General features: G+C 39.3%; 1 protein-coding gene across 3 annotated transcripts in view; it reads right to left on the minus strand.

Moving 5' to 3' along the window:
• Positions 1-2,074: 2,074 nt before the first annotated feature.
• Positions 2,075-27,707, minus strand: part of LOC111150845 (maelstrom spermatogenic transposon silencer) — a 36,903-nt gene continuing 11,270 nt past the window's right edge. For all 3 annotated transcript variants that reach the window (XM_022508475.1, XM_022508476.1, XM_022508474.1), the window contains 7 exons: positions 25,629-25,753; positions 24,833-24,887; positions 24,572-24,713; positions 6,389-6,451; positions 5,436-5,568; positions 3,222-3,297; positions 2,075-2,499 (listed from right to left, as the gene is read on the minus strand). In XM_022508475.1, the coding sequence (XP_022364183.1) occupies positions 2,312-2,499; positions 3,222-3,297; positions 5,436-5,568; positions 6,389-6,451; positions 24,572-24,713; positions 24,833-24,887; positions 25,629-25,753 (782 nt within the window). In that variant the 3' untranslated portion in view covers positions 2,075-2,311. The remainder of the gene's footprint in view (positions 2,500-3,221; positions 3,298-5,435; positions 5,569-6,388; positions 6,452-24,571; positions 24,714-24,832; positions 24,888-25,628; positions 25,754-27,707) is intronic.

Raw genomic sequence — 27,707 nt, forward strand, 5'->3', positions numbered from 1 at the left:
CTTTTAAAAGGTGTATAGTTCTAGTTCTTAAAGTTTTTCAACCATTTTGAGCTAATTTTTATAAATGGTAGGGTCCAAATTCATTCTTTTGAAGGTGAGTATCCAAATGTCCTAGCACCACTTGTTGAAAGACAATTCTTTTTTCCCCATTGAATGGTCTTGACACAAATGTCAAATCAATTGTCCATAAATAGGAGATTTATTTCTGGATTCCCAATTCTAGTCCATTAATCCATGTATTTTAGCACGTTGAGTAACAGGTTAATCATTTATTACATCCATGAAACAAAGTTCCTTGAAGGCAGGGAAACATCCTTATTCACCGCAGTAGCTTTTACTCAGCACTTAGCACACCCTCAAAACATGCTCATTAAACAAGTGAAACAAATCGTTTACATCAGCAGTCCACAGGAAAGGTGGGCTTCTTTCCTCATACAGTACTTTACCGTTGGATGTGGATTTGGGATTTTGGCATTCCTTCTCCATTATTTGAAATGGAATTTTTTTTAAAGTTTCAGGTGTACAATTTACGGATTCAACACTTACTTACAACACTCAGTGCTCCTCACAAGTGCACTCCTTAATCCCCAACACTTATTTTTTAACCCATCTCTCTATCCCCTCCCCTCTGGTAACCATCAGTTCTTTTCTCTATAGAGTTAAGCGTCTATTTCTTGGTTTGCCTTTTTTCCCCCTCTACGATCATTTGTTTCTCAAAATCCACATATGAGTGAAATCATATGGTATTTGTCTTTCTTTGGCTTATTTCGCTGGCATAATACTTTCTAGCTCCAACCATGTCATTGTGAATAGTGGTAGTTCATTCTTTCTTAGGGCTAATATTCCATTGTGTGTGTGTGTGTGTAAGCAGACATTTACTGAACATCTTGTACAGCAGTATGGGCATCCTAAAGTTGGCAACTGAGGAAAAGATAGGTCCTGAACTCAAAGAGCAACAATTAAAAGCTCTAAGTGCTGTCAGAGAACACAAAGAAAATGCCCCTGAAGATGGCACAGGAACCACTTTCAACCAGGATTGCTAGTAGTATCCCCCGCACTCATGGTCTTCTTGAAGGGTAGTTAATACCTCAGATTTGCTGCCAGAAGAATTTTGGGAGGGAAAAAAGGAATCTGAATTTTACTAATATGGTTTGGAAGTTGATTAGCTCTCAAGAGAAAGAACAGCTATTCTTCTAAAGTAAATTCCTGGGACCTACTGTTTTGGTTTATCTGACACATGTACCTCAAAAGTGTAACATTTCCTATAAAATTTTAAAAATATAAGTTTTAGAACACAGGATTAAATTCAGATGGCACAAGATTTAGGCACCTAAATCTGTGGATCAAATTATAATTTTAGTCCTTTCCTTCACTTCCTCAGCCAACCCTATTATTGTCATGCTAATTTCCCCCCCCACAGAGGAAAAGAGGCGGGGGTGGGGGGCAGAGAAAGAATCTTAAACAGGCTCCCCACCCAACATGGGAACCTAAGGTAGGACTTGATCTCACAACCCTGAGATCATGACCTAAGCCAAAAATCAAGAGTGGGAACACAACCGACTGTGCCACCCAGGTGCCCTTCTGTCATGCTCATTTTGAAGAAAGATACGTGTTCAAAGTTTGGATGTAAGATTTTTTTAAAAATCTGCCAGTAGAAAATGTAATATAAACTTACATTGTGTGAGCTGTTTCTTATTCAAAGATTACCAAAAATAGATGAAAAGGAAGTAGAAGACAGTGCCATATATAAGAAAGTCTTTGGAGTCAGTTAACAGTTTCTCCTGAATATGACCTGAATCTCTGAGCTTGTGTGTGTGTGTGTGTGTGTGTAAAATGGAGGTAATCTCCTTCCTCAGAGTGGTTGTAAGGATTTCACAAGAGGATATATATGTCCATAAAGTAGGTACTCATTAAGGTTCCAACATTTCATAATGGGAAGAAAGAGATTAACACCTTATTTAAAAACCCTTTCCTTTCAATACCTTTATTGTAGAGGGAAAGATTATCAAAATATTCCCAAAAGCACAACTCTCAAATGCCAGTTTTGTTCTTAAAGGACTCAAAACTTTAATGGTGTTCACATCATACAGTCAGGAAGTAGAACCACCCCTCGGAAAAAAAATTTAAAAAAAGCAAAAATGCCAAGATCTTCTCCAGCCACAATTATTTTTACTATGAAACAGAAATTCCTTACAAATTAAGTAGTTTTTACAGTGGTGACACTTATCATTGATGTGATCTGTTTAATATGACTGTAGTCAGAAGGGAAGTTGGGCCTGTTATTTTTCCAGAAATTGAAAAAGTACCATCATTAAGATAAGGAAGAAAAAGATTTGTATCCATCTTTTTGGGACATGTAAGGCGAGAGTGCAGTCTCACAGTTGGCGAATCTGTGGATATTGCTGGAGGAATTGGAGATGCTCTCTAGCAAGCGGGTAATCCCTCTTCCCCGAACACTGCTGTTTTGGCCAGAAATTCTCACCCCAGATGGATAGTCACCTAAGGACATTGGAAATACAAGAAGAGAAATGTGGCAGTTTTAAGGTTTTATTATATAGAGATCCCTTGACTGACTCTTATTCCACTGTAGACCTTTCATGAACAGGACAGAGATTCTTAGGAAAAGATGCTCAGAGTAAAGGCATTAGGTTGAATTAAGAATATTTTTGTTTTAGCCGCAGAAACCTTAATTGAAGTTCTTCAGGCACCACTTGAAAGTTCATGTCCCTAGGTTTTAAATTTTCCTGTCTGCCCAAAGACATCACAAAATTATAAAACTGTAACTGCTACTGGACGCCTGAGTGGCTCAGTTGGTTGAGCGACTGGCTTCAGCTCAGGCCATGATCTTGGAGTCCTGTGATCAAGTCCTGCATCAGGCTCCCTGCTGAGTGGGGAGGCTGCTTCTCCCTCGGACCCTCCCCACCTCTCATTCTCTCTCTCAAATAAATAAAATCTTAAAAAAAAAAAACAACTATAACTGCTACAAGAATAACATGCTTTATTTTAAACACCTTGAACAAAAGTCTGGAGGCTAAGTTAAATTATGTTAAAGTGATACAAAAATGTACATATCCAAATTGTTTCAGGTGCTAAAAATGCCAAGTTAAGCTCTCAATTCAACAAGATCCTGTATCTTAAAGCTAATTTAGAGCATCTGTTTAAGTACCATACTGTACCCTACACTTGCTGAGGCTCATTCTTAGGAAACAGAAGATGCTTACCAGTGGGTGTGTTTGGTCTTTGTTCCTGATTAGAAGGGCTGAAATGAGAAAATCCTGGACTCCCAACCTTTAGCTTCTATAAGTAACAAAGAAAAATACAAGGGGAGAAAGTTTTATTTCTTATCAATTATTGGATCATCTACTTCAATTTCAAAGTATTCTTTATAAAATACCAATTAACACCCATTTTTCCAATGTGTAATCAACTTTTGAAGAGTACTGCTGTACAGGGAAGCAGAAGGCAGTGTTTGGAGGGGAATTACAGGATCAGGAGAGGGTTATTTTTAAAGATGAGACTGTAGCATGTTTCCTGATAAGAAGGATTCAGAACGGAGAGAAACCCTGATGATGTAAGAAAGAGAAGTAAATTGTTGGAGCCGTATCTTTGAGCAGGTAAGAGAGTAAGATCTATAACATAAACTGAAGGTCTTAGAAGGAGCACAGACAATTCATGCATTAAAACAGGAGTCAAAGCAGAGTACGTGGTAGATGCAGTGGTTGGCAAACGTAGCATATCTCTTCTGACTGCTTCTGTTTCCTCAGAGAAGAGGAGGCAAGGGCATCAGGTATGTCAAACACAGATTGAAGCAACACTTGGACAATGGACAGTGTTCCACTAACAGCTCACTTGAAGTTGGCAGTAATATTTAACAAGACCAGTCAGTATAGACAGTTTCTTTTCAGCTTCATTTAGCTACAGGAGTATAGGAATAGAGCAGGTGAAGAGTTAGAGTTAATCAGGGTTAGTGTTTGTCAACCAACTATCGATTGTTATCAGTTTTGGGGGTTTCCTTTTCATTGTTTTATGAACCGTTTTTAAATAACAATAGTTTATTTATTACCTACTATGTTCCAAGGCAGAGTTCTTGGCATTTTCATATACAGTAGCATTTAATCCTACAACTGCTAGCCCTTATTACTGTTCTTGTTTTACAGATAAGGAATCAGCACAGAAAGTTCAAGTAATTTGCATAAAGTCACACAGCCTGTACGGAGCAGGCCTGAAATCCAATTCAGGAATTCTGACTCCAGAGTCTATACTCTCAGCTGCTGTGCTGTTGTAGTAGACGAAGTCTACTAGTAAACTGCAAGCACGGAAGCTGCTAGGGAAATTAGATAGCTTTTAATCAAACCCTGAATCAGGTCTCATACATTTTAGAGGTAAATATTTTAAATGTTTATATTATCTACATTCAGATATTAATTTCTGGAATGAATTCTGGATATGATTTGTATAAAGACTAACTGCTAATGTTAACTTTCTTAAAACGTCATTAAATATAATAGAAAATACACCAGGAAGGAATAAGATTTATGCAACTGGGTCCCACTGGATTAAGAAGCATGTGACATCCCAGGGGTGCCTGGGTGGCTTCCGTCAGTTGAGCAGCCGAGCAGCCGGCCGACTCTTGATTTCAGCTCAGGTTAAGATCTCAGAATCCTGGGATGGAGGCAGGCCCATCCTGGTCTTACTCTGTGCTCAGCCGGGTAACTGCTCCCTCTCCCTCTGCCCCCCCCACTGTGTGCTCTTTCTCTCAAATAAAAAAAAAAACAACTTTTTGCAACATGGGGGGTTAAGGGGGTAGGAGAAGAGTAAATGAAACAAGATGGGATTGGGAGGGAGACAAACCATAAGTGACTCAATCTCACAAAACAAACTGAGGGTTGATGGGGGGAGGGGGGTTGGAAGAGGGGGGGTGGGGTTATGGACATTGGGGAGGGTATGTGCTATGGTGAGTGCTGTGAAGTGTGTAAACCTGGCGATTCACACACGTGTACCCCTGGGGATAAAAATATATTATATGTTTATTAAAAATAAAATTTAAAAAAAATAATCTTTTAAAAAAAGTGCTTGACATTCCATAAAAAATCTTAAAAAATGGGGACACCTGGGTGGCTCAGTTGGTTAAGCAGCTGCCTTCGGCTCAGGTCATGATCCCGGAGTCCTGGGATCAAGTCCCACATCGGGCTCCTTGCTCGGCGGGGAGCCTGCTTCTCCCTCTCCCTCTGCCTCTGCCTGACACTCTGTCTGCCTGTGCTCCCACATGCTCTCTCTCTCTCTCTAACAAATAAATAAAATCTTTTAAAAAAAAAAATCTTAAAAAATGTTTTAGAAAAAAGAACGGAAGTCCCGATCTTTAGCTGCTGCTGAGCAGGAGCTCACTGAGCAGCGCAGGTAAAGTGATCAGTAGCTCCGAAAAGTCAGTTCTTTACCTGGTAACGCCCTGCATCCAATACAACCATTTTGGGTGTCACACTGTTGCTGGCCTGATAATCCTGAAGCGGTACATGAGTCTCCGTAAGCTGGATTCCAAAGAGAGTGGCTAGAGAATTACTGATGCAGTACCTTCAAAAGGAAATAAAAGCTCATTATCAGAACCTGATCTAATTCATTTTAAAATGATTCCTATTTTAACAATTTCTAATATAAAGAAAAAGCATGTAAGATATACAGTTCTAAATTGGGGAAAAAAGAAATTGAGAGATTTGGAGAAGACCTGGGGCTGGGTAGCATACATACCATAAACCGGCCATTACTGGGAAGCAATACTCTGAGTACCACATAAAATTTCAGATTCATTACAAGGGAATAGGATTAAAAGTAAAGATTACCAGAATTCTCAAATATTTAAGGCAGGTAAAGGGCATAAACAGAAATTAGGCTACAACTTTAAAGCACTTGTTTATCTCAGAACCCACTGTAACCAGCATGTGAAGGGACCACCAAAGCACCCAAAGATCTGAGGCTCCAGGTACTTTCACTACTAAAAAGAGAAAAGTGTCTATATTTTTTGAGCACTTTAAGAAGGAAATGTTGTTGTTCATGATATTAGGGAATTTCATGTCCTACAAGGAAAATTTTCACTAAGTGCTTCTGAAGGTTCACCCAAATTACTCAGGTGGGAACTATACCAAGCAAGTATGACATGGACAGAATAAAAGTAACATGAAGTTAAAAAACAAACAAACAAAAAAAAACCCCAAAAAACCAAAAACCAAAACAAACAAAAAAAACCCACAGAAAACCAACCCTTTGTCTTAGAAGGGAATTACGGAAATAGAGGTCAACAGTATTTAACCCTGTTTGCAGAGGCAACAGCAAGCAAAATGGCAAAGCACTCAATGCAGAACAGAGCATTTCGACGAAATGCCTTTCTCCAACTTACGCAATTTTCTTGCAAACAGCTAAAGCACAGAAGAGAATATCATTTTCTTCATGCCACTTGCACCTGTACGGAAAAAGGATTTAATATCCTCAATGGCAGTAGCACTGCTTAAAGATTTTTATATGCCAGATTTCTAACTTCCCTAGTTAAAATCATTTAAGAAAAACTGACACTGTTACTCAAAAATTAAGGTTTTTCATTTAACAAACAAAAAATGGATTTTTAGAAAAGATTTTTTTAAAATGTTATCTCCTCTGATGCAAATTCATGATGCTATGCAAACCATACACAATTGGAACAGGTAAATTCTACCTTGAAATAAAATGAGCATCTTAACACAGAGAGACACATTAACAACTACAGTTAATGTCAAGTTGTCGGACAACTGTTTACCGGTGCACACTATTTACCAGGTACTGTTCTTGGCACCAGGGATGCAGTATTGAATGAAACATGGGCTCATGGGTGTGGAGCCTAGTTTTAAAAAAGAGGAAGAAGAAGAAGGAAGAAGGAGGAAGGAGGAAGAAGGAAGGAGAAGAAAAAGAGTGAAACACAAACTCCTGCCCACACAAAACCTACTTTCTAGTAAGGAAGACAGATCAAAAAAAGATGTAGGCATAATACACAGTAAATTAGATAAAGACAAGTTCTGAGGAGGAAAAAAATGTGAAATGTTGGAGAGGTGACATTTTAGATAAGGCAGCCAGGAGAGGGACCACTGAGAAGCTGATGTTTGGCGGGGGGGGGGGGGGGGAGCTCTCAGAAGGTTAATAATTGAGAGGAACAAACAAATAGCATATTTTTCAATGAAAATCAGTACAAACCTATATCTTTTCACCGAGTACAGTGTATTGAGACTCAAAGGAATAGTACCCGCATAATTCAAAGCTTGCCGGAACTTAGCAAGAATCATTTAAAATTATAAACTTGTTAAACCTAAGTGTAAAAAATCAGTTATCTACACTTAAATTATTTAACCGAATGGAAGACTACCTAAATATAAGATTAAGAATTTCTCTCACTGCTTTTCTAAAAAGTGATGCAGTAAATAGGATTCACAAAACTCTAACTCTACAATGAAGCTCAGGTTGACACAAAGCCTACGTTCTTACATACGCACACAGAATCAGGTAATAGTTAAAATTCCAGTTAATTTGGCTCCTTTTCCAGAACTTAAAACCCAAGTTTAGTACCTCATATACACATTTCCATTGCAGATCATATTTGAAATAAACGCAACTGAAAACCCAACAATGTATTCCAGAATTAAAAACAAACCCAAGAACAAAGCTATGGAAATCTGATCCCAGGGAAAAATGCTTCCAAACCTACAGTTAAACTGTTAAAAATGACATTGTTGGTCATCTGTTTTTACTTAATTTTTTATTTAAATTCCAGTTAGTTAACTTAGAGTGTAACATTAGTTTTGGGTGTACAATTTAGTGATTAAAAAGTTGCATACATCACCCTGCACTCATCACAAGTGCACACCTTAATCCCAATCACCTAGTTCACCCATACCACCATCCCCCTCCCCCTGGTAACCATCAGTTTGTTCTCTATAGTTGAGAGTCTGTTTCTTGGTTTGCCTCTCTCTTTTCCCCCCTACAATCATTTACTTCTTAAATTCCACATATGATGAAATCATATGATATTGGTCTTTCTCTGACATTTCTTCTTGATTCTCTTCCCGAAAATCATCCCACCAATCCCCCTAAAAATAGGAGTGTATTTTCTAGTAAAGGAAGATTCATTCTAAAAATTTGTCAAAAATCAAAACTGCTTTGTACACTTTGTTAAGCTATTAATATTCACTTTGGTGCTTCAAATCTAGCTCTAGCTTTGACACATCTTAGATGGACTTCTTTTATGAAATTCTACTCTAAAGTCATAAGGTCACAAGTGAGTCAGGTCTTTTGGGTAATTCTGTCCAACACTATATCTCATTCACTCAAATCATGTCTAAAGGCCTCGACACTCCTCTTTGCTTATCTGAAAAGGTCTCAATGATCTCCTTTCCTCCTGTTTCAGGGTTAAGATTCCTCCTCCTTTTCAAGGATAGCCCAGCCTTTACCTTGCTCAGAGCCACTATCACCTGGCAGCTACACAGGCTCTATACTCTAGTTAAATGGAGTCTCTAGTTTCTCTTCAAGGTTCTGTTCTTTCAGTCCTTTGAGTCACTGTTCAGGCCATTTCCGTCTCTTAGAAGGTTCTCCTTTCAACCTAAATCTCCATTCATAGAAATTCTATTCATCTTTCCAGGAGAACCATATACCCCATAAAGTATTTCATATATTTCCAGCCCTTACACTGAAGTGATTTCTCCCTGATGTATCATCTTTTGAAATGCTTTTAAGAGTTATCAGAAATTATCATAGACAAACTCGAGCATCTTTATTGCTCTTGCTAGACAGGGGGCATGGAGGGCTAGGACAATCATGCCACTCTTTCCCATATTTCCCACAAAACCTAGTCTCAGGCCTTATGTACAAGAGCTGCCCCAATACTGGTTAAAAATAAACTCAATAAATTGGGCTAAGAAAAAACGATTCTAAAGGGACATCAAAATATAAAGTTGCACCCTTTAAAACTATAATTCTGGTGCTTCTGATTTAAAAATGCATAAATTTATCTCCTCTTGCTCCCAAGACTCCACCAAATGACAGTCAAAGAAAAAAAACAGTAGCAGTCCACAACAAAGGGAAAAGAGAAAGAGGCCTCCATGGAAGAGAGTTTAACAAATGTGTGGGATACAGAAAGTAAGTGAAGGAATGGTAACCAAGGAGGCTAGACAAAGGAAGTCACAGCCTTCAGTCCTCACAGACCCAGCCACACAAGAGATCTGCCTACTGGAAGTCAAAAGAGGCTGTGAACCCACGCGCATGTCCCTGGCCAGAGAGCAGAGGTAAGACAGGAAGCTGAACTACTTCTGAACAAAGAATGGTCAATTCCCTGATGCTGTACAAAGAAGTGAACTGTTTGTAGGAGAACCTGGCAGCGAGAATGGGTGCTGGTACCTTAAGGCAAAGCCCTCAATATCGTGGCATTCAGGATTCTCACTTAACATCCAGCTCCCTCATCTGCTTTCCCTATAGTAAAGCCCAACTGGTTGATTATCCCCACAGAATACAGAGCACTTAAGTCAGCTTTGTAGCCCAACTTCTAAGCATGAACATAACCAAGGACAATCAGACATTTAAAGAAAGCATACAAGACAGAAACACCACAACTCACAAACCAAAAGAATGAGATAATCCAGAGAACAAAAGCGAACAAACATCCCTGCCCTACCATGTACCCCCATGAGATCTGTGAAATTACTGCATCTATGATCCTAGTTTTCTTCCTCGTATCTTCATCCCAAACCGCACTGATGGCGGCTCGGACGATATGTAACACGCCGTAACTGCCGGCTGAGGGGCTGAGACCACCACAAGTCAGTCTCTGCCCAGTTTTAAAATGTCAGAGCTTGCAGGGCTCTGTGCTGGGTCTCTTTTCGCCCTCTGCCAAGTGACCTCGTCGATATGCTGTAAGATCCATTAAAGGAGAAGCCTGGTCTCTCTTCATTGTATTTTCAGTGCTGAGAACAGTGCCTGGCACCTTGCGAAATGAATGCTGGTGTTATCCTAACCTCTCCACTGAGCTCTAGGCCAGGACCACCAGCTGCCTGCTTTGTTATTTCTAGATCTTACCTCACAAGGGCCTCAAAAAACATTCTAAACTTGCTCCTCTCTTTCCTCCCCGTCTACTAACCTAAGCATGGTCTTTATTTCTTTTCAATCCACCAGCAAGGTCCACTGGTTTTTACCCAGGTGAAAACTACTTACTCCTCTCCATTTCTACTGTCACTCCCCTGCAAGCCATTTCTTGCCTAGACGAGAGAGAGAGTCTAATAGTTATAGACTGTACTTCCTTTTTTGCCCTTTCTCAATATAGCCATTAAAAACTCAGGAGATCTTTTAGAAACTTAATCAAATTCTGTTAATTGCCTGCTTGATAAAATTCCTTCCTGTACCCCCTAAATACAGAGAACTGATAGTTGCCAAAGGGGAAGTGGGGGTGGGATGGGGAAAATAATTCCTTCCTGCAGCTAAGAAGGCTCATGGTATTTATGGTCCTTGCTTATTTCTCCAACCTCACCTGGTGTAGTCTCCCCTCTGCTCACTCCCTTCCAGTCACAATGACTTAATTTCCAGTGAACACCAAGCTTTCACCTCCAGGCTTTTACACCTCTCTACCCAGGATGCTATTCCATTTTCACACGGCCGCATCACTCTCTTGCTTCAGATCTCAGTTTTAATTTTACATTCTCAAAAAGAAAGTTTTCTTGACTACTCTAGAAAGTAGTCTTTCCACACACTCTTCTCTGCTAAAGGAGGAGCAATATCCTGTTGATTTCCTTCTTAGCACTAATCACAAGCTAAAATCACCATTTTGTCATTTACTCCAAGTTTTACTTTACCATTAAAATGTAATTAGCTTCAGGGCACCTGGGTGGCTCACCTGGTTAAAGGACTTTCTTCAACTCAGGTCATGACCCAGGAGTCATGGAGTCCCAGAATCTAGTCCCGCATCAGGCTCCCTGCTCAGTGGGGAGTCTACTTTTCCCTCTGATCTTACCCGCTCTTGGTGCACTCTCTCTCTCTCAAATAAATAAAATCTTAAAATTAAAAAAAAAATGTTAGCTTCATGAAGGCAGAGACCTTCAGCACTGTGCCTGGGACAGAGGAGATGCTCAACAAATACTGGCAGATTAAAAGCTGCCGTGGGACACCTGGGTGGCTCAGTGGGTTAAAGCCTCTGCCTTCGGCTCAGGTCATGATCCCAGGGTACTGGGATCGAGCCCCGCATTGGGCTCTCTGCTCAGCAGGGAGCCTGCTTCCCTCTCTCTCTGCCTGCCTCTCTGCCTACTTGTGATCTCTGTCTGTCAAATAAAAAAAAAATAAAAATCTTAAAAAAAAAAAAAAGCTGCCTTATTTCATCCATAGGTCATACACAATTATGACAAGAAGCAACAAGGAGATGGCAGATCTATAAAATCTGTAAATATTCTAGCTTTCAAAATACCAAGATAGTCATCAATAGCCTGTTTAAGATTCTGATTCTCACTTTGTCTAACTATTCTCAATTTCACCAATACCTATCCTTTTCACCTATTTCTCCTAAAGCTACAGACAAAAAATTATTACAAACTTTCATGTAAAAGCAGAAGTTTAAGACAAGTGTTTGAAATGAGACCCGTTTGCTTATATTAACCGATTCCAACAGTTCCTGTTGGCTACTAAACCAATCTCTCTTCTAAAACGCTATATATTGGAATCTTACACTAGGAAGCTCAGTAAAAGGCAGATCTATCCTGTTCGAAACAATTTACTGCCAAGGTGCTTTACAGTGCTATGTAATTGTTTCATCATGAACAAAACCCAAGACACAGCCCTTAATGTCTTACACCAAAGCTACTCTTGTCACAGCCTGTACTTACTCAACTGAACTCAACAATATTTCTTCAATTTTAAAACTTTTTTTCGCATTTTAACTTAAATTGGAATGCATCTTACAATTGAAGGTATTTTACAATTGCTATTGGTTAGTCTAGAATTAGTTGCATTACCTGAACATGTACAAATTTGGTTGTTCTTGATGATAAAAAACTATACCTCAGTTTAGTCAATAAACCATTTGAAGATTATTTGAGAAAGTATTGATTTGTCTCTGAACACTTTCCGCTGACATTATCTGATAAGATCAAGAAAGAATCAAAACCCACAGAAAAGGTGTTTGTCAGGGGCAGAAGAAGTATTTTAACAGACCGGCGTATAAACACACATGACATTACGTAGGTTTCATTTTAATTCATAAAATTCACTTTCTTTGTAGAATACTGACTCAGTCTATGCTGTTTCTTTGTTCTCCTAATAATCATACATTTTATCCATCCCCTAAAATTGTTTTTCATTTTTTTAATTGAAGCATAGCTGACACACAATGTTAAGTTAGTTTCAGGTGTACAACATAGTGATCCCACAAGTCTATACATTACACTCTGTTGACAAGAGTAACTACCATCTGTCATCAGACAACACTATTAACATACCATTGACTATATTCAGCTAGGCTATATATTTTTTTCTTTTTCAAGATTTTATTTATTTATTTGACACCCAGGGAGGTGGGGGAAACACATGCATACACAAGCTGGGAGAAAAGCAGCAGCAGATTCCCCACTGAGCAGGGAGCCTGACATGGGGCTCGATCCCAGGACCCTGAGGTCACGACCTAAGCCAAAGGCAGACGCTTCATCAACTTAGTCGTCCAGGCTCCCTTATACTTACCATCCCCAAAACTTAGTCATCCCGTAACCAGAAACCTGCACCTCCTACTCCCCTTCACCCATTTTGCCCACTTCCCCGCCCTCCTCTCCGGCAACCATCACTTTGTTCTCTGTATTTATGAGCCTGTTTCTGCTTCTGTTCTGTTTTTTAGATTTCCCGTGTTGAGTGGAATGCTATGGGGTTTGTCTTTCTCTGACCTCATTCACTGAGCATTACACCCTGTAGATCCATCCATGTTTTGCAATCGGCAAGATCTCAATCTTTTTTATGGCCAAGCAATGTTCTAGTGTGTGTGTGTGTGTGTGTGTGTGTGTGTGTGTGTGTTCACAACACACACATATGACAACTTTTTTATCCATTCATCTATGTATGGACATTTGGGTTGTTTCCGTATCTTGGCTATTGTAAATAACGCAATAAACACAGGGGTGTATATATATCTCTTTTCCAATTAGGTGTTTTCATTTTCCTTGGCTAAATACCCAGTAATGGAATTACTGGATCATACGGTATTTCTATTTTTAATTTTTTGAGGAACTTCAAACTGTTCTCCACAGAGGCTGCACCAATTTACATTCCCACCAAAGATAAACAAGGGGAAAAAACCTCCTGATTTCTGAAGGAGTAACTTCTTAACTTCACACCTGAGACTTTATATGGCTTCTAGGGGGAGTGGAGTCCACAAAACACTGTGGGGGAGGGGAGACGGAAGGGAAATGCAGAGTCTAAGATTAAATTATAATCATTCCAAAATGAGAAGATCTATTCAAAATCTTGATAGTTCAGAGCAAAGAGACTTAAAATTGCCTGTAAATCTCTAGGAGGCCATGTGGAGGGGAGGGAGGGAGAAGAGTCATTTAGAAACTCTTTGGAGGGGAAAAAAGGAAAAGGAAAAGGGGAAAAATTCAGGATTTTTCAGGGCAAAAGAAAACAAAGAAAAATGGGAAGCCCCACAGTCACACCCCTGCCACCCTGAAGTATTCAAAGAAACCAGTTTGCTGCACTGACAGAAGAGGGACCACTTGAACTATGAATCTCACCCCTCCCCAGATCACCAGCCCTGTCCAAGACAGACAAAGGAACAACATACCTTCATCTACAGGAAGCTACCACAGGAAGAAAACTGAAAATAAGGCTCAAAACACTCTAACTGGTAACTCCTCCCTTTACCTTCTTCCCTTCACCTGCCAAAAAACCATGAAGGGAAAACTGTGTGTTGAATTAAATATCCTCAAACAAGAATTTTAAGAAATGAAAACATGCCTTGAATGAGAAATTCCAAAACTAAAATCAGCCATAAAAAGAAATAAGAGTTGCTAAAACTCTGGAAATAAAAATTATATCAGAAAAGAACTAAATTACATACACATGCTGGACTCCCTTCAGAAGAGAAATTAAATAAAACAGAATATTAAACTACCATCACAGACAAATTTCCAGAAATAAGACCTGATTCTGCATACTGAAAGGGCTCACCGAACAGTTGAGAACACAGCCTGCAATAATATACTCAGAAAAATACCCTAATAAAACCATTAGACTTTAAAGATGAAAAAACATTCTTAAGGTCTCCAGGCAAAAAGATCAAATAACTTAAAAGGCCAAAAGAATTAAATGAGCAAACTTATTAAAAGCAGCACACACAGACATAAAATACAGCTGTATTTTCCAGAAACTCAAGGAAATAAAGGTCAAATAAAAAGTGTTCAAAAGGCAAGAACACAGGGACTGCTGGTTCCCACAAGCCCTAATCAATCTACCAGATCAAGAGTCAGCAAATTTTTTTTCTGTAAAGGCACCAAATACCACAGTAAACAGCTTAAAACTACAGAGATGTAATGAAACATAAAAACACAATAGTGGGGTTCCTGGGTGGCCCAGTGTTAAAGCCTCTGCCTTCAGCTCAGGTCATGATCCCAGGGTCCTGGGATGGAGCCCCGAGTCAGGCTCTCTGCTCGGTGGGGAGCCTGCTTCCCCCCTCTCTGCAGGCCTCTCTGCCTACGCGTGATCTCTGTCAAATAAAATCTTAAAAACACACACACAAGATAGTTACAACAAACTTTTAATGAACCATTCTCATTACATGACAGATCAAGTAGACCTAAATCAAGCAACTAAGACAATTTTTTTAAGTAACTGCAGAATCCGTTTCTCTTTCTCTCCTTCACCTGTTTAGCCCATCTCCTCCCCCACCTCCCCTTTGGCAACTACCAGTTTGTCCTTTGTCGTTGAGAGTCTGCTTGGTTTTTTGTCTGTTTTGGTTTTCAGTGTTCACATTTCTGTGACATCATGGTCTCGGCCTCTCTGACCTATTTCACCGAGCATAATACTCTCTAAGTCTACCATGTTGCCTTGTTGCAACATTTCCTTTCGGCGGCTCGGCAGTGTTCTCCGTGCGCACGCGCGGGCATCAATATGCTTGATCCAGTCATTTGTCAAGGACCGTGTGGATTGCTTCCATACCCTTGCTATTATTCTAAACGTGTATTTAGGGGCGCGTCTATCTTTCGAATGAGCGTTTTCATTTTCTTTGGATAGATATCCAGTAATGGAATTAAGTGGATCTTGTAGTATTTCTATTTTTTAATTTTTTGAGGAACCGCCATACCGTTTTCCACAGCGGTTGCACCAATTTACATTCCCACAAGCGGTGCACAAGGGTTCCCTTTTCTCCACATCCTCACCAACTCCGGTCTTTCTTAAGAGATAAAACAACTTAAACCACACAATCAAAGTAGACCTCATGGATAATAAAAACACCCTTACAATATTCTCACACACCCACAGATCATTCACAAAAATTGATTATATATTAAGTTAGCAAAAAACTGCAAAACTTTCATAAAGTAGAACAAAACTGATCACAATGCAAAGACACTAGAATTTACTAACAAAAACCAGAAAGGCCTTTACCTCTGGATATTTAAAAGCCTCATATTAACTTGTGAGTTAAAACTACAGAATTTTTTTTAAATGACAAAATACTGTATATATCAATCTAGGAGATGCACTGAAAGCAGTGATTAGAAGAAAACTGACTCAACTAAACACAAGATATTACAAGCAGAAATTAATGAGAGAGAATTTTTAAAAATCTACATCTAATGAAATCCTGTTGTTTTGAAAAAAAAGAGAGAGAGACCATAAACTAGCTTTATTTAAGGGGAAAAAAAGGCACAAGTATACAAGAACAACCACTGAAACAGAAGGAATTTTAACAATTATAAGAGACTAACTTTGCAGACTTTTAAGCAAATTTAGAAGCATATATAAAATGTACACTCTCCTTGAGAAATACAGATTACCAAAATCGAGCCCATTAAAGTTAGAAAGCCTAATCAAACAGACTTTCATAGATGAAACAGAGAAAGTTGTTAAAGAACTGCCCCCCCAACAATTTGCCCAGTCCCAGATATGCACAACTTGTGTGAGAAAATTTTGAAAGTCCTGAAAGACTCAAAAGTAGATTTGAGAAATGGAAACACATCTCTTATCTTTGGATAGAATTCAACATTATAAACATTTCAATTCTCCCCAAATTAATTTATAAATTTAATGCAATCTAAGGAGTTTTATGGAGTTGGATTGAAGTGAAATGATACTGCTGACTATACTTTTTTGTTTAAACACATTAAAAAGGTAAGAGAATCAACAAGGATTGGGAAAAAACAAAATGGAATAAAACAAGAAAACGGACTGAACCATGTTTCAAAGGAATAATTCAACCACACTGAAGAGGGAAGAACCAACCCAGATAACTTTTGAACAAAGTGTTTTGACTATCTGCCTTCAGACTAAGAAAAAACTGAAAGTGAATTCTGAACTATTATTTTTTTTTTTACAGGGTATCACTTAACAATTCTCTAACTGATTTTTAATTAACATATTCTAAGATTGAACAAACAAGAAAGAATATTGAGTGCCAGGTTTTTCTCTCAGAGAAGGGAAATATAAAAATAGAAAAATGGAAAACTAGAAAACAGTATGTGTTGAACTGGAATTATAGGTACTTAGTATGAACTCATGGTGAGACAGACATAAAAATGTGTGTGGAGGCTGTGTATATACGTAGCTCTCTCCACTAAGGGGAACTAGAATGAGCACACCTAACACCCACATCCTATCTTCTAAATACTGTCCTCCGTTTAAAGGAACCAGGGCTCCATGCAGAAATGGGTAATCCAGAACTGAAGCAGGGAAAGCAAGGATGAGCCTGGAACATATTAAGCCAGAAAGCAAAGAAGCATTCAGAGAACAATGAAGAAATGTCAAAAGGACACAGAAACCACTGCTCTGAAGGGATGCCCACTGGCCATAAAATCAAACTGAGCATAAAAAGTTGATAATAATAGATAACAGATTATAAGTTGATAATAACAGATTACAGCCCATTTATAGGATTCCAAATAAGAATCCATGAATCCATACTCACAAATTATTTTTTAAAAATAAAAGCTCTCTTGGGGTGTCTGGGTGGCTCTGTCAGTTGAGCAGCCGAATCTTGGTTCCGGCTCAGATCATGATCTCGGTCCTAGGATCAAGCCTTATGTTGGGTTTCCTGCTCAGAGGAGAGTCTGACTGAGGATTCCCTCCCCACTCCTCTCTCTCTAAATAAATAAATCTTAAGAAATAAAAGCAAAGCTCTTCCTTACAGTAGAATGCCAACTAACAAACGTAAAGTGAACTACATTAGAAAAATCACCATTTCACAAATATAATAATTACTGATCCAGGCAAAGTCATCAAAAGGATATGAAATTAAGATGCACACTGAAGTTTGAGAATATCTACCAAATCTCAAAATATTTCCCTATAAATATTAATTACAAGGTGAAAACCAGTAGCTTTTCAATGGAGAAATCTGGGAGGCATTATCTTAAGTGACCAAAGTTATCAGTAATGGAACAAATGGATAACATATACAGCCAGATATGACACACTGAGAAAACATATAATTTTTGTGGTACTCCTGCCAAAAATATATGAACTCAAATTAATCATGAAAAAATAAAGGCAAACTAAAACTAAGAAACATTCTATAAAGTAACTACCCTGCACCCTTCAAAAATATCAAGATCACAGAAGTCAAAGTAAGTAATTCACAACTATCTTCTCCCATTCTGAAGGCTGCCTTCTAGTTTTGTTGATTTTTTTCTTCACTATGCAGAAGATTTTAGGTTGAAGTCATCCCACTAATATATTTTTCCTTTTGTTGCCTTTGCCTCGGGAGACAGATCTAGTAAGGAAGTACTCCACCTGATGTCAAAGAAGTTACTGCTTGTGTTCTCCTCTAGGATTTTGATGGTTTCAGGTCTCACATTTAGGTCTTTCATCCATTTTGAATTATTTTTGTGTATGGTTTAAGAAAGTGGTCCAGTTTACCCACACCATTATATATTTTTAAAGAACTTATAAAACTGAACACCCAAAAAACAATCCAGTTAAAAGATGAGAAGATATGAACGGACATTTCTCCAAAGACGACTTATAGTTGGCCAACAGACACACGAAAAGATGCTCAACATCACTCATCATCAGGGAAACACAAATCAAAACTACAATGGATATCACCTCACACCTGTCAGAATGGCTACAATTAACAGCACAGGAAACAACAGGAGTGGTGAGAATGTGGAGAAAGGGAACCCTCATGCATTATTTGTGGGAACGCAAACTGGTGTAGGCATTCTGAAGAACAGTAGAGAGATCCTCAGAAAGTTGAAAATAGAACTACCTTACAACCCAGCAAGTATACTACTAGGTATTTACCAAAGGATACAAAAGTACTGGTTCAGGGGCACCTGGGTGGCTCAGTCCATTAAGCCCCTGCCTTCAGCTCGGGTCATGATCCCAGAGTCGTGGGATCAAACCCCAGGTCAGGCTTCCTGCTCAGCGGGGTGCCTGCTTCTCCCTCTCGCTACTACTCCCCCTACTTGTGTGCTCTGTCAAATCAACAAATAAAATCTTAAAAAAAAATTACTGATTTGAAGGGATACATGCACCCCAATGTTTATAGCAGCTTTATGAACAATATCCAAACTACCGAAAGAGCCCAGATATCCATGAATGAATGAATGTATAAAGAAGATGTGGTACATATATATAACAGAATACCACTCAGCCATAAAAAGAATGAAATCTTAAAGGAGGGGGGCAAGGTGGCAGCAGTGTAGGGGACCTTGTTTCATCCGATCCCTCAAATTTAGCTAATCAAACCATTCTGAACACACACAGATTCAACCTGACATGTAAGACTTATCTGGATCTCCACAAGCAGAAAAATGACTATTCTTGCAAGGTACGAGGTGTGGAACCTTGAACTTTGGGAGAAATACCATAAGATAAATGGAGGGGGCAGTGAGCCTCCATAAGCTGGCCACCTGGAAGTGATGTAACACCGGAGCAAAAATTTGGGAACCCTGGAAATTTGCCGTAGTGAGAGGCACCTCCTTCTGAAAAGGGCATAGGGGATGAATAGGGCAGAATTCTAGGGGAATCACTATGGTCTCAGGATTCCAGGAGACTCAGAAAGGGGTGAGCCTAAACGGATGGACTGCCCAAGCAGTAGATGGGGAGAATGGTTATGGTTAGCGAGCCCAGAAGGGACTCTCAATTCCCTTCATCATAAACTGTGACCCAAGCCAGTAGGGAGGCTGCCCTCTGCCTGACCACCCTGAAAGGACTAGAAGGTACAGGCTGTTTAACACCCTAGGGGAGTTATAAAACAGCTTGTACCCATGACAGAGACAGCTCTCTGAGCAGTGTGACCCATGAGATGACACTGGAGCAGGACCCAGCATGACCAGGGAGCTGTGGAAGAGGGTACATGCTTGAGCCCACGGCTAGTTGCAGAGTTAAAGCACAGAGGTGTTCGTGGGTCCCCATGACTCCCCCAGGAGAGGAGCAGTGGGCATGAAATGCATAAGTCTATGCAGTTTGGTATGTGCAGAGGTAGAAACAAATCCTGGAGGATTTGTTGTGGGGTGGCAGGAGGGTGGAGGGGGCAGTCCGCGACACTGCTGCTCTGGGCGAGATTCCTGAACAGCCATATTTGCTCCTACCATCTAAAGGCAAGCCACCAGAGAACAAAAGTCACACAGTCAACCAGCTCACATTAAGCCCATCCTGCTGACAAGGTATAGGAAAACTCCACCCAGGGAGAGACACCTGAGAAGCCCAGCAGCAGGCCTCTCCCGCAGAAGGCAGACTGGAACAACAGGTGAATGACAAGCTTATTTCCCACAGGACTATAAAACTCCAGCACCAGGGGAAAATAATACAGGGAGCTCCAGGTGTTCCCTCATGACTCATTTATACTGCAGGCTAAAATTTTATATTTCTTTTCTTGGTCTTTTTTTTTTAATCCTGTTCCTATTTCAAATAGATTCTTTTTTCCCAACTTATGTTTTTTAAGTTGCTTAACTTTTATTCACATCTATGTTTTATACATTTATGACCCACACTAGCCCACTTTCATTCTATTCAATTTTATCTTGATATATATAAGTTCTGATTTCTTTGCAATTTTGGGATATAGTGTCTTCTAACACAAAGAACAAAAATCCATCAGGAACAGGGAGATCACCTTGCGTTGTCCACCTGAGAGATTATAATCTCTTTCCCTGCCCCCCTTTTTAAATGAGTTTTGCTTGGGTCATGTTTGATATTTTGGACTCTGTTCATTTGCTCAACCATCTCTTGACAGAATGACTAGGAAGAAGAACTCCCAACAAAGAAAAGAACCAGAGACAATGTCCTCTGCCACAGAACTAATGGATGTGAATATAAACAAGATGTCAGAGATAGACTTCAGGATAGCAATTATGCAATCAACAGCTAGGCTTGAAAAAAGCATTAGTGACAGTACAGAATCTCTACAGGCAGAAAGGAAATCTAATCGGACCAAACTTACAAAAATGCTCTGAATGAGATGCAGTCTAAACTGGATACTCTAACAGCAAGGGTAAATGAGGCAGCAGAACGAATCAGTGACCTAGAAGATAAGCTGATAGGAAGGAAGCCAAGGAAGAGAGGGATAAGCAGCTAGTAGCCCATGAAAACAGAATGAGATCAATGACTCCACGAAACCTTCCAATGTTAGAATTACTGGGATCTCTGAGGGGGTGGGGAGAGAGAGAGGACTTGAAGGTATATATGAGCAGATCACAGCTGGGAACTTCCCTAACCTGGGGAAGGAAACGAGCATTCGTATCTAAGAGGCAGAGAGGACCCCTCCCAAGATCAAAAATAGATCAACACTGATGTGTAATAGTGAAGCTTGCAAATCATTAAGACAAGGACCTTAGCTATCCTGAGAGCCGCTAGAGGGCAGAGATTTTGTACACATGGAGGGAGGAATATCAGAATAAGAGAGCTATCCACAGAGACCTGGCAAGCCAGAAAGGGCTGGCAAGACATATTCCGGGTACTATATAAGAAGAACATGCAGCCAAGAATACTTTATCCAGCAAGGCTGTCACTGAGAATGGATGGAGAGATAAAAAGCTTTCAGGACCAGCAGAAGCTGAAAGAGTATGTGACCACCAAGCCAGCCCTGCAAGAAATATTAAGGGGGAGTCTATAAAAGAAGACCCCAAGAGCAATATAAACCAGATATTAACAGAGACAATCTACAGAAACATGGCCTTTCCAGGCAACACAATGGCAATAAATTCATATCTTTCAATATTACTCTCAATGTGAATGGGCTGAATGCTATCAAAAGACAAGGGTTTCAGATTGGATAAAAAAGCAGGACCCACCCATATGCTGTCTACAAGAGACTCATTTTGAACCTAAAGACACCCCCAGATTCAAAGTGAGGGGATGGAGAACAATTTACCATGCCAACAGACCTCAAAAGAAAGCTGGTATAGCAATTCTCATTTCTGATTAATTAAATTTTAAATCAAAGACTGCAGTAAGAGATGTAAAGGGACACTTAAAGGGTCTATCCAACTAGAAAATCTAGCAATTGTAAATATCTATGCCCCCAACATGGAAGCAGCCAGCTACATAAACCAACTAATAACCAAAATAAAGAACAATATTGATAATAATACATTAACAGTAGGCGATTTCGACACTCCACTCAGAGCAACAGACAGATCATCCAAGCAGAAGATCATCAAAGAAACAAGAGCTCTGAAGGACACATTCGACCAGATGGACTTTGTAGATATACACAGAACATTCCATCCTAACACAACAGAATACTCATACTTCTTGAGAGCACATGGAACTTTCTCCAGAACAGACCACACACTTGGTTAAAACTCGGGCCTCAGTCAATGCCGAAAGACTGGGACCCTTCCCTGCGCGTTCTCAGACCACAGTGCTTTGATGCTGGAACTCAACCACAAGGAAAAATTTGGAAGGAACGTAAACACTTGGATGTTAAAAAGCATCCTGCTAAAGAAAGAATGGGTCAACCAGGAAATTAAAGAAGAACTTAAACAATCCATGCAAACCAATGAAAATGAAAACATGTTGGTTCAAAAGCTATGGGACACTGCAATGGCAGTCCTGAGAGGGAAGTACACAGCCATCCAAGCCTCTCAAAAAATCAGAAAAATCCCAAATGCACAAGCTAACCTTACACCTAAAGGAGACAGAGAAAGAACAGCAAAGAAAGCTTAAACCAAGCAGAAGAAAAATAGCAAAGATTAGAGCAGAAATCAATGAAACAGATTTCCGCTAGAAGAGCAGTAGAACAGATCAACGAAACTAGAAGCTGGTTCTTTGGAAGAATTAATAAGAATGATAAACACCTAGCCAGACTTATAAAAGGAAAAGAGAAAGGGCCCAAATTAATAAATTCATGAAGAAAGAGGAGAAATCACAACCAATACCTAGGAAATAGAGACAATAATTAGAACTTATTGCCACCAGCTGCATGCCAACAAACTAGGCAATCTGGAAGAAATGGATGCATTCCTGGACACTTATAAACCACTAAGACTGAAACAGGAAGAAATAGACAATCTGAACAGATACATAACCAGCAAGGAAATTGAAACAGTAACCAAAAACCTCCCAAAAAACAAGAGTCCAGGACCAAATGACTTCCCAAGGCAAATTCCACCATTTATTTATTATTATTATTATTTTTTAAAGATTTTATTTACTTATTTGTCAGAGAGGGAAAGACAGCATGTGCATGCACAAGCAGAGGAAGCAGCAGGCAGAGGGAGGAGCAGACTCCCTTCTGAGCAGGGAGCCCAGTGTAGAACTCGATCTCAGGGCTCTGGGATCATGACCTGAGCAGAAAGCAGACACTTAACACACTGAGCCACCCAGGCCTCCCTCTACCAAACATTTAAAGAAATCATCATCCTTCTCTCTCTCTCTGCCTGCCTCTCTGCCTACTTATGATCTCTGTCAAATAAATAATAAAATCTTTTTAAAAAATTAAAAAAAAAACAAAACAAGGTGCCTGGGTGGCTCAGTGGGTTAAAGCCTCTGCCTTCTGCTCAGGTCATGATCCCGGGGTCCTTGGATCGAGCCCCGCATCGGGCTCTCTGCTCAGCGGGGAGCCTGCCTCTCTGCCTACTTGTGATCTCTGTCAAATAAATAAATAAAATCTTTAAAAAAAAAAAAACTCTTCAAAATATAGGGATAGAAGAAACATACCTCAATACCATAAAAGCTGCTATGAAAAGCCCACAGCAAATATCATTCTCAATGGGGAAAAACTGAGAGCTTTTCCCTTAAGGTCAGGAACAAAACAGGGATGCCCACTCTCACCACTGTTGTTCAACACAGTACCAGAAGTCCTAGCCATAGCAGTCAGACAACAAAAAGAAATAAAAGGCATTCAAATTGGCAAAGAAGAAGTCAAACTCTCTCTTCGCAGATGACATGACACTTTATGTGGAAAACCCAAAAGATTCCACCCCCAAACTACCAGAACTCATAGCAGTTCAACATGGCAGGATACAAAACTGACGCCTGGAAATCAGCCGCCTCTCTCTGCACTAACAGTGTGGTGAAGAAAGAGAAATTAAGGAATCGATTCCATTTACAATAGCACCAAAACCCATAAGGTACCTTGCAATAAACCTAACCAAAGAGGTAAAGGATCTGTACTCGAGGAACTACAGAACCCTCAGGAAAGAAATTGAAGATGACACAGAAAGATGGAAAAGCATTCCATGCTTATGGATTGGAAGAATAAACACTGTGAAAACGTCTAAGCTAGCTACCGAGAGCCATCTCGGTAATACTTGTTTCAAAGTAATCTCTATCTAAATACCATTGACTTTTCACAGAGTGGAAAACAAACAACCCTAAAATGGATGGAATCAGAAAAGCCCCTGAACAGCCATGGGATTGTTGAGAAAGAAAACCAAAGCTACAGGTATCGTCCCTGACTTCAAGCTGTATCACAAAGTTGTGATCATCAAGACAGCATGGTATTGGCACAAAAACAGACACATAGACAAGTGGAAGAGAACAGAGAACCCAGAAATTTCTGTACTATTTTTGCAACTTTTCTATAAACATGAAATTATTTCAAAATGAAAAATACGTTCCATTTATTTCACTTATATATTTCTTATATGTAAGTCTAAGTCATAAAACATCTCTTTAAATAAATATATTCTTCCATCAGTACAAAAATTCTAAGCGATAAAGCACCATGCCAGTTATCTGGTAGTGTGTTTTATTTTTAGTTGTAGACAAAATGACAATGTATCAGACAACCAATGGAATCTTATTATTCAAGGAAATAATGATTCCAAAGTTTCATAGGAAAATACTGCCTGTTGATGAAAAAGGAAAAACTAATCCTGCCATATTTTCTCAGTACAAAGAGTCAAAATCACAATCACAAAATCATCATGAATACCTTGTGTTGCTAGAATAATCCCACATGGCCACATCTAGGAGGCTCCGAACCCAGGTTTTAGAGGGCTCCTTAAGAAATTTTTGTTGGTAGATCCCCACAACAAGATCTTCTACAGTGAGCAGTTCTAGATCTTGCCTGATTTCTTCCATTGGTAAAAAGAAAAAGACAAACAATTACTGAATTTAGGCACATAGAACACGTACACCAAAATGGAAATACAGATGTTATAATGCACTTCAACAGTGACCTAGTTTTACTTACTTGATGTCTTTGCCATATGCTTCAAACACCAGTTGACTCTGGCTCTGTCATCAGACTGGAGAAGGGAAAAAATTTACTTGTATTTTCTCCTACACTGAGTTAATTTTAATCAATTGCTGTCCTTTCAGACTGGGGAGGTGGGGGTGGCAGGAAGGGAAAGACTAAAGAGTTTGTGACAACTAAATGAGAACCATAAAAAAGAGCATCATATATTTTAAAAAACTGCTGCTTTTAATAACCAGTTACATTTATAAAGCAGTGCTAACAGACTCTGTGAAAAACAAAGGAAATCTAGGGTAGGCACATGACGAAACCAATGCTCAGAAAAAGATAAGGTAATCTGTTCATGGTTACACTAAAATAGGTTAAAACCCAGTTCTTCGACTCTTAGCTTAAAGAATTTAGACAAAATAAAGAATAAAGGCTCTCCAAAGATTACAAAAGAGGATCAAGAGATTGCTACAAAAACAGTTTTAAATAAACAGTAATCTTACTTAGAAGGACAGATGTACAGATTAGAACACACTTTCAGAGTAAAAAAAATACTGAGAAGATATTTCAGCAGGAGAAACTAAAAACAGGAGTTCAAAGTAGAAATGCATTCAGCTTTTGCAGTGTTCAGAATCCCTCTAATGCCACAGAAACTATACCTAATCCCATTCTAAACAATTCAGAATGAACATGTTTTAACACACACAGCTAACAAACAAGCAAACTCACTTTCTTTGGGTACCTTTCATGGATCTTTCAGTATCTAAGTGGATGCCTTAATAAAAAATTCTAACAATGAAATTACCTTGCAGTAGATAGGTGGCCAGTTTCCTGGGTTTGGGTGAATAAACCTATAAAGGTTTTGTAACACAGCTGCTTGGTCATGCCCAGATTCAAAGTTTGAAATAGGAATCTTGTGACTAGAATCACCTGAAGGGAATAAAAAGGAGGAAGCAGTTCAAAATTTGACCAAAACAAGTATTACAAAGTGGGTAAGGAAGTAGGGGTACAGGAAGACAGTACTCGGTAACTCATATTTAAGCACTTGTACCAAGCCTAATTATGGTTATGTAAACTTTACATAATTTATGCCATCATCTTATGAGAAAGGGGATATACACATATTAGAGAAGACACAACTGACAATCACAGAAGTTAGCACAGTAGGTTAATAGTTGGCAAGCAACAGAGTCAAGACTCAAATCCAGATTTGTGACCGAGCCTATACGTTTTCACTATTCCCATCTGCCTTTTATGAATCTGGTTTATATATAAAGCTGGAGAACATTATAGCAATGGCTGCTTTTTAAAAGGCTGTATGGTTAAGATTTCCACTTCCAGTAAAAAAATAAAATAAAATAAAAGAATAAAAATAAATGGACCAAGTAATTCAGACTAACCTCCCACAAACATTTAATGTATCTGAGGATATCAAGAGTACACACAGTAGCAAGAAATTATTAGATCCAGATGCAAGAGAATACAAGAATCCAGAGAGGCTCTCCAGACAGCCTCCTTCAAGGGCAGTTTTTCCCCAGCAGCTACCTCCCAATTCCAGAAGAGGAAATTGATTAGCTGAGAGGTGTGCTTTTTTTTTTTTTTCAAAGATTTTATTTATTTATTTGACAGAGAGAGAGAGATCACAAGTAGGCAGAGAGGCAGGCAGAGAGAGAGAGAGAGAGAGAGAGAGAGAGAGAGAGGAGGAAGCAGGCTCCCCGCTGAGCAGAGAGCCCAATGCGGGGCTTGATCCCAGGACCCCGAGATCATGACCTGAGCTGAAGGCAGAGGCTTTAACCCACTGAGCCACCCAGGCGCCCAAGAAGTGTGCTTTTGACAGCTTTTGGGACCTGGTCTGCTAGGACCCCAGCTATCTAGCAAAAGCAAATATAAATCCTCTCTGGATGAAGAGGACATCATTCTAAGCCTCAAGTTACTTTAAAATCTTTTTTTTTTCAGTGTGGCAGGGGAAAGACTGGACAGGAAGATGGGAGAGGAGAAACCTGAGAAGCCATGGTAAGCTGGGCCCCCGGAGTAGCGGAGGGGAAAGCTCGTCGCGTGCTGAGAAGCGAGCAGCTAAAGCAGCAGCTTGCAGATGTCCCAGTAAAGCCTACAAAGATCTCCAAGTTTGGATTTGCCATAGGTAGACACAAGACAAAGAAAGCCTCAGCCATATCCATCAAACTTGGACCAAATAAGCCTAAAAAAATGGTTTTAACTCTTGGTCCAAAAACCTTTTCAGCAGCGGCAGCTTTTAAGGAAGAGGAAGACTGAACCAGAGGAAATGCCTCCAGAAGCAAAGATGAGAATGAAAAGTATTGGAAGGGACACACCTACATCAGCAGGACCAACTCCTTCAATAAAGAAAAAGGATGATTTCTCTGATAACCAGAAGCTATGGGAGTGAAATATAAAATCTCACCTCAGAAATGTCGATGACCAAAACAAATGATGTTTCGAAAGTGGACTGTGGTATGGATGTAAAGTTAAAAGGAAGAGTTTCTTTTTTTAAAGGATGGTAAAAGAATATTCTCGGAGCCACTTTTTTTTTTTTTTTTAAAGATTGGGTGGTGGTACACAAATAAGAGTTTGAAATTAGAGTTAATTTATGTTTTGTATTCAGATTTCAAGACATTTGCTAATTTTGTAGTATCATGTGATTAGTTTCCAAAAGGTTACAGATAAGGAAAAAAAAATCAAATGGTACTTTTCTAAGAATTACATATTTTTAGACACAACTATTAGCACATTAAAAGGAAAAGTTATTGTCTACTTAAACTGCAGAATTACTCTTAACTCCCTTATTAACCCAAACCGGCTCCCAGGAACAGCTATATAGAGAGGGAGTGTTGTACTGGAAGGAAAATGTTGCTGGAATATATTAGAT

Source organism: Enhydra lutris, unplaced genomic scaffold (genome assembly GCF_002288905.1).
Source record: "Enhydra lutris kenyoni isolate GAN:26980312 unplaced genomic scaffold, ASM228890v2 scaffoldscaffold24, whole genome shotgun sequence".
Taxonomy (NCBI): Eukaryota; Metazoa; Chordata; class Mammalia; order Carnivora; family Mustelidae; genus Enhydra; species Enhydra lutris.